Source organism: Stylophora pistillata, chromosome 2, assembly GCF_964205215.1.
Source record: "Stylophora pistillata chromosome 2, jaStyPist1.2, whole genome shotgun sequence".
Taxonomy (NCBI): domain Eukaryota; kingdom Metazoa; phylum Cnidaria; class Anthozoa; order Scleractinia; family Pocilloporidae; genus Stylophora; species Stylophora pistillata.
The window spans coordinates 13879567-13887559 of NC_142520.1; the positions used below are offsets into that span (position 1 = coordinate 13879567).

General features: G+C 38.0%; 1 protein-coding gene across 2 annotated transcripts; it reads left to right on the forward strand.

Moving 5' to 3' along the window:
* The first annotated feature begins 96 nt into the window (after window positions 1-96).
* Window positions 97-7317, forward strand: LOC111325934 (uncharacterized). Of its 2 annotated transcripts, XM_022929852.2 has the most exons (8): window positions 98-308; window positions 2112-2162; window positions 2572-2766; window positions 4128-4247; window positions 4395-4496; window positions 5251-5340; window positions 5763-5876; window positions 6095-7317. In XM_022929852.2, exons 1-8 carry the CDS (start codon window positions 150-152, stop codon window positions 6128-6130), a joined length of 867 nt encoding a protein of 288 aa, XP_022785587.2. In that variant the 5' UTR covers window positions 98-149; the 3' UTR covers window positions 6131-7317. The 2 variants fall into 2 exon arrangements, with proteins under 2 accessions (XP_088605188.1, XP_022785587.2); XM_088749062.1 differs by lacking the exon at window positions 4128-4247 and having other exon boundaries at window positions 97-308.
* Window positions 7318-7993: the final 676 nt, after the last annotated feature.

The window sequence follows — 7993 nt, forward strand, 5'->3', positions numbered from 1 at the left end:
CCGGTGACACCTTATCTCCGCAACGGTTGGGTGCTGTTGTCTAGGTAAACGTTATTCTATTGACAATTATTCCAGGGTTCAGTGAACTACTCTCGTGCCAGTCCCTCACAATTTAAAAACAAAATGGTGGATCGCTGACCTATTCTGAAATGATATTGAGGAAAAGTTATCCCGCGGCGCGTCTAATCGTCGGCATACTACTAGTCCTCGCGGGAACTTCTTTCACTGTTTTCCCGGTATACCTTCGAGGGGACGAAGGGGTGGCCTTGGGTTTCACTTATTATGGTTCTGTTGCATTTGGTGCCTGGGTAAGTTTGTGCTCTTGTTTGACCTGCCTGACTGTGATTTGATAAACCTATTACTTTTTACGTCTCAAATTCAATCGCGAAATATCTTGTACTAGCTCAGTGCTTACTGAATAAAAGAGCTCGATTGCAAAATAGATCGCAAAGCTTTTTGTAGATCGGCAGGACACGTTCTTAGGCGATGATAAATTAATAGAACCATGCGCTATCCATCCGATTGTGAGAGATCGATGGCGTCTAGTCTCTAGACTGGGTATGTTTTTTCTTGCTTTCACTAGTAATATTCTTGTACCTCAGTAAATCACTGATTTACCCATATTAACTCCATATTTTAATCAAGAACCAATTCAGCAGCAATCTGCATGTAAAATAATTTTTCTCGTGGTCTGTGAGAAACTGGAACACACTTCCCAATGACCGAGTGAATATCAAGGAAAATTTTTGAGATCTTACAGTACTGCCGTTTATGTCCTTTCCATCGGAGGGAAATATAAGCCGTATGTGTATATTTTAAACTTTTAATAGTTACGAATTCATTTATACTTAGTATGCGTATTTTGAGCAATGGATCCTTGTTAGAAGCTCAAGGAACGGGAGAAATGCAAATAGATAAGTGGCGTGGTACACCCATGAGCGCTGTAAACTTTGTGTTGTCCAAACTTCCCTAGTGCAACCATATCTCGCTTTACGCAGACATAGCGTAAAAACTTCTTCTAAACCCCTTCTACAACATGGCAGCAACAATTCACGCACCAGAGCACGATCTTCGACGGAATGATAATCAAGGGATCCAATTGGCTGATTAGAAACACGCCACGTCTCGCAGGAGCGAGGACATAACATCATGTTTATAGCAGTTCGGCAATGATATTGGCTGCTTGAATGAATTAAGACCCAGACAGACAAAGTCAAAGTATTCGTAGTTTATTTTATTTCTCGCGCAAGCAGGCCCGTTTATTTTTTCACTAACTGTCAAAAATTAAGTAAGGGCTAGGGAATTGGCATTTACAGTCGAAGGGATCTGAACCATGTGGAAAGAAAAACGAAAACAAAATGAGGTTGCTTTAGTTTTGCATGTTGTACATGAAGTGTACTCCCGTATAAATACAACCAGTCACGGTCTCTAAAAGTCACGCGCTGTCGAGTTTTTGGCACAAATAACTGTTCTTATCGCTGAACTTTTTTCAACCCGCTTATTTGTGTCATAATTTACGTACAAAATAAGAGCAAAATTTGAATGCCCTAAAGTTGCATAAATTATTGTAAAAGCTATTCCTATCATCAATCAGTTGCCCAACGTTGCGTAACAGTATTTTAAATTTGCAAAGAAACATAACAAGACTTATTGTCATCACTGGAGCATCATCACAAATTAAAAAAAAAGAAATAATAATAATAATAATAATAATAATAAAATAGAAAATAAAAAATGCTTTTAATTCAAAGAAAATGATCTCATATTGCATTTCGAGGAGTTCATTTGCTAAGTTCACTTTTATATTCTTCAAAGGTCTGACCTGTATTCTGCATCTTTCAATATAACTTTTCATTTAATCTGTCCCTGTTCATTTCACTCCTATATAATGGAGTTGAAAACCTCTGCACTGCGCCTTACTTCATCACCCTGTTTACTACGTTAATAATCTTTACCAAATAACAGAATGACAGCGTGTTCGAAAGTATGTCTTGTTAACAGGCTAGAAAGTATCCTGAAACATTGAATTTATTTAAAACAAAGGTAGTCAACGCTACATAAGCGGTTTTAACGCATGGAAACAATTAAGGTTGCTTCAATATTTCCCGCAGATGTGCTTGATGGGTCTGGTTGGTCTTTGCGGATGCTTAGGGAAGACTCAAGTAAGTTGATAAATACTGCAGAAATAAAGGTAATTAAGAAAATAAAAAAAAAAAAAAACAAGGCAAAACAAACCAAACCAACTAAAACAGAAAAAAAAGTTTCGAAATAATAAACATGGAATCCAGAGAAGAATAGAGTTTCCATGCAGTTCTTTTTGTCGTGAAGGTTTTGATTAGAAAACTTAAGAATGTGCAAGATCAAGAACAGTTATTCCTTACAAACACCTTGCGTGGAAGATCATCTCGACGTAAAAAGGATGATTCATTAATTTCTATGCAAAGGGGCTTGAAAAATTTGTTTCTTCGTTACATTTCCTTTTCTGAAAACGCAATCCTAATGAAAACAGGCTTAAAAACTAATCAGTGCATTTTTTACTTCAAATTTAACTTATTTTGATTACATCTCCAGAGTTATATTATATGCTACTACGGCTGCGATACTTGCACATCAGTGATTGGTTGTGTTTCGATCATATCCATGGTTTCCTACTTATTGGGGAGCAATGAAATTATTTTTGACGTCATATTCGGCTTAGCAATCATTGGTTTACTTTTGGGACCTTTGGGAGCCATCTTTCAATGGGTCAAATTTCGAACAGAACAGGTAAGTCTCAATTTTCCAAGAAAATAAAAGGAAAAAAAAAAGCTAATGGCAAATATATAGAGAATCCTAGGTGTTGAATTGCATTTTATCCATTTGTTGATTAAGGGTAGCATCCAAATGTTCTTAATGTGTATAAAATTTATACCTTGTAACAAATAATGGTTAACATCATCAACCAGATAAACATTCCATAGGAGCTTGTAATATTAGCTATGTTGCAAAGCACGAAATGCTTGAGATCTTGAGCGGTAATCATCTCCTGCCATGTCTAACTGCTAATGAAGCAGCAGCTAAAGCGAAAAGATGAAAAACAACAGAGTGTAAAGCGATGTTTGAAATGATGCATCTCATTCGATCGAGCTGGTTCTTTCTCCAGCGAGCTGTGATTTCCTTGGCCAAAGTTAAAAACTCAATTTCTGCCCAAGTTTATTTCACGCAAAATTAAAAAGTGGGTTCATTTTCCAACTAAAATATCCGCAAGATCCATGAACTAGCATTATTTTCTCTTTCAAGTAGCCTTGCAAAGATATGATAGTTTTCAGTGGACAGAGTTTACAACTACAGTCACTAGCACTTCTCAGACTTGTAATTATGATAGATTTTTATTACATAAGCTGTGGTGCCTTACAATAGTTTTCAGCCCTAAGAAAAGTCCTAACAGTACTGCACACATGTAAAATTACAACAACTCTCCATGTGTGTGTTATATTGCCAGTCAGTTGAAGAAACTTCATCGCCTTTCACACCACCCTGTCTGTTCTCATGAGTGATCCTCGTTCTCATGAATGATCCTCGTTCTCAATCCAAAGCTGTTTGTCATGACTTTCTTGGATTATGGCTGCTTAAAGATTCGTATCCCTTATAGATAGTGACACTCAAAAATTCCCAGAAACGGAAGTAAATCAAAAATGAAACGAAAAAACAGACAGTTACAGCCTTGGTTTTGGTGCTGGTATTTCTCGCGGCTTTGAAAGAAAATCGACAACAAGAAATTTGGCCGAGGCCGATTCGTCCTTGCACCTGAGCAGATTTGTTCTGTCGGTAAGGAAAAAGGTAGTAACGGAGAATTTTATCAATTGAAAGTTACTCCCATCGTCTGTCTTTCTTATGATTCTACGCAATTTCCGACCATTGTTACGTATATCCTATTTATCTCATTTACTGAAAAAGTCGACTTTTCTGATCACCGGCATGCTGTGGTCTTCCAGTGTTCTGTGCTCTCGCACGGTTACATGCTCACATATTTCCACGATCAATCGCTCCAGTTGCGATGCATTTAGTTGATAGTACTGTCAAATGAGCTACCCTACTCCGCTTATTGTATACTGTACCTCAGTATTAGTTTACATTGTAAATATCAGGAGCAGGGAGTGGCGAGTGCAACGAATATTGCATCGAATTCAGCTACGAATCCTTCTGCTGGGCAGGTTCCAATCTCTGCGCCATACGAGCCAGGGCACAACACATCACAAAATGATCAGGTAACTATGTGTGTCATCGCTTGATGCCGGTTTTTATCCCCAGAAACTCCATTTCAAGGAGTGCCCTTAATAACAGATGAAATGATTTAGAGATATCTCCAGCAAATGAGAGTTCAGCGATTGTTAACGTTCTTCTGTGTTTTCCAGGTATCTCGTAATATTTTAGTTGTGGATATTGGTCCAGATGAGGCGCTTTATGAAAGTGAAGAGCCTCCCCCACCATATGACGTCACATTACAAGACCAAAACGTATGATTTATAAATAAATAGTTATTCTTTATGAGGTAATTCCATACTTGCTTAGGAATTGCTTTTCCACAGACAGTTAGAAGCTGCGAACAGCCATTTTCATTGGCCCGTTGGATAATGAACGTTGACGACCGTTGTTTCGCAAAATAATATGAGGAATACCAATGCATCATGTTGCTCCTAATCACCAGAAACGACTTTGTAAGGAGTACTCCTTCTCAGAGCGGGTTTTAAAACGGGGGTCAACCAGTGGCTAAAGGCCCTATTACCCTTCTCTGTTTAGCCTACGAGTAGGCTTACATACTTAACTTCCGTATAGGTTTTCACACGAGTGCGTCAAGAGTCGGCAGTTTAAGCCCCAGGGTTGAGCCTCCCATTGTTTTGCGAATTTCCCACCCACGAACGCTGTACTCTAATTGTTCAGAAATGACAGGCAACTTACATATGTATCATAAACAGGTCTCATGAAACGGCTCCTTTTCGATTCCTCGATCGAGCACTTGAATTTACACTGCCGCGTCTCTAAATCTCAAATTGTTCGGGGGTGGGGAAAAGGTGGCATGCCCCAAATGAAAAAAAAAAGAAAAAAAATATATATATATAGAAATAGAAACACTTGTTTCTTCCCATCTTAGAGATGAGGCGACTCTATATAGAAAGAGAAACATTTGTTTCTCCCCATCTTAGAGATCAGGCGTCTCATAGATACCTCCACCAAAAGAGGGTCTCTTCTATGTTATTCTTATGTTCCTAGGTCTTTTGTGATTTTCTACTCGTGGCTACAAACCCAGACCCAAGTGAGGAGCCACCCCCATCGTATGAAGACGCACTACAAGACGAACACGTTAGTAACTAATTCCTTACTAACTATACGAGTATTAATCCATGATTAGCGATGATACAAGTTCTTTCTTTCCTCGGCTCGCTTGAATAACGTTTCGTGTTGCATAATTACAGGAGAATTACTTAAACATGCCCCCCTGGATTACTCTGCTGCTGTATGCGACAAACTCTACTTAGATTCCCACCACTTGTTACAAAAATGGAAGCCCATTGATGGTCTTAAAAGGAGAATCGGCTGACTCCACCGCCACTGCAAAGGTTCTATTCAAATGGCCAAGAAAAGAAATCTGGGAGCAAATTGGAAGAGAGTTAGTCTATACCTCTCAATCTGTAAAGCCTGAATTCTGCGTAACGGCTCTGAGTATAAATATAAATGATGAAGTTCATATACAAAACAGCAATAATACTTGTTGTGTTGCTCAGTTACAGTTAGCAGTCTCTGAAAGGGCGTCTTCTGTTGTGGGAGCAGGAAATGGAACTCGCCAACTTGAGATAGCTCCACCACCCTATGATGAAGATATGCCACAAAGTGAACAGGTATAATTGACAGACTTCTATCAACGAGAATGAAATCGTTGTAATATTGTGACATTTAAACGCCAGGAGCGTTTACGCGTCAATGAATGTTCCCCCTCCTTCCTTGTCTCTAGAATTTTATGTACTTTTAATCAAGCAATGATCTGTGTAATAATTAATGCAATGGTTTTTTTTCCTATAACAATGTTCACTTGTCCTGCTCTCTTTTATCTCTCAAGGACAGTCCCAGACTGTACGTCCTGGTCCATATCTGAAGAGATTGTAATTATGATACGGGCCGACCAAGTTGAGCTTCCTCCCTCTGATATACATTCGAAACGAATGTGTTTAGTTATGGCTTTCAATTAATCTGATTATAAAAAGAAAGATGCGCTGTTCGTAAAATGCGACTTCAGTTATAAAATTTAAGTTATAATCGGTTTGAGCGGCAAATTGTAATTGAAGACCTCGATATCGGATGAAAGACTTCAGCAACCACAGCAGTTTATAATTAATGTCATACACGAATGTCAGTCATAAGAAATAACCCCGTAAATAATTGCATTTTATTACATGGATGTAAATATTGAAGGTAATAGATCAGAAGAGGTAATCTACGCTCCCGCTGGAGAGAATAAGGTTTTGGCCATGGGACTTAACAATAATAATCATAATCATAATAATTATCATAATGATGGGCGAAAGCTATGCGACTACATGTCGTGGATTAGTGCAAGAGTGTCCTTCGCGCTGCCGAGATCAGCATTCCTTTGCTTAAGAGGCTCGTGAGTTCACTTAGAGTTGACTTGGATATTGAAAAAGGACATGCTAATATTTCCTAAGGCTTTGAAAGAGCTATTTCTGAGGAACTCTGGCCAAGGCCAGGAACAGTGATGGGCGAACTTTTTTAGGATTACAAATTTTAATTTTTTTTCCACATTACTATTATTACTTTTTTTATCTTCTTAAAAGTTCAAGAGGTAAACGTAAACAAAGCGTGTATATGTTAGTTTTTTCTTAGATCTCTTATTGAACAATCGATTTCTAAGGATCCTATCATGACTTTTGTAAATATTTTTAGAAATTAGAGTGAATAAAGATTCATCATTATTGATAAGAAATGAAATAAGAAAAATAATAGTAATAATAATAACATCGGATAAGAAGAAGAATAATGATGATGATAATTTTCAAAATTATAATAATAATGTTAATGATAACGATAATAATAATGATAATGATGATGATAACAATAATTTTAATAAGAAAAAGAAGAAGAAGAAGAAGGAGAAGAAGAAGAAGGAAAAGAAGAAGGAAAGAAGAACGAGAAGAAGAAGAAGAGTCTTTATACATAGCTAGTATCCCAAAGTTCCGAGGCGTTTTACAAAGCTAGTGAAAATTAAAAAGCTACTCAGAGAAACAGTCTAAAAGTAACTGAAAAAGACTTTTTTAAGAAGAAGAGGACACTGCCGACTTTTTTTTAAGTTCACATGGCAAAGCATTCCACAGTGTTTGAACTTCCACAGAGAAGGATCTTGCACCTTACATTTTTAAGTTGTACAACGGAGTATGTTTGGATTATGTAAGGGTCGAGTGGCCTGGGTTCGAGATGTGGCCCTGCTTTGGGATTGTGTCCTTGAGAAAGACTCTTTCCATGTCTTACAGGCAGGGAGAGTGTCTTTCTCCACCCAGACGTCCCTCTCTCCCCTGTGCCCTTCTCTGTCCATCGGTATGAATGAGTATCAGAGAACTGTGTAGGAGGCCTGACGAAATACTGAAAGGTACCCTCGTGACGGTTTGTCATCCCATCCGGAGGGAACTAATGATACCCTTGTCTCTATATTCTATAGTTATGACTGCTTGACTTACTTGGCTGAAGCCTCGACTTTCCTACTTAAAGTAGATTCTATAATTGAATTTTATGAAAATTATAGCCTTGATACCTTGGACACATTTTAAAGTGCCCCTGAGACGAAAATTGACCAGTTTATATTGGGCTAATTTGTTTAAATAATGTTGAATTACGTCAAGTTAAAACCCTTTAACGACCAATTTTTACCGATTCAAAGTCGTCCAAAAGATCGCACCCCTTAGCTAAAAACGTATTCCAGCCGAGCCCGCAATCATGTAGCAGAAAT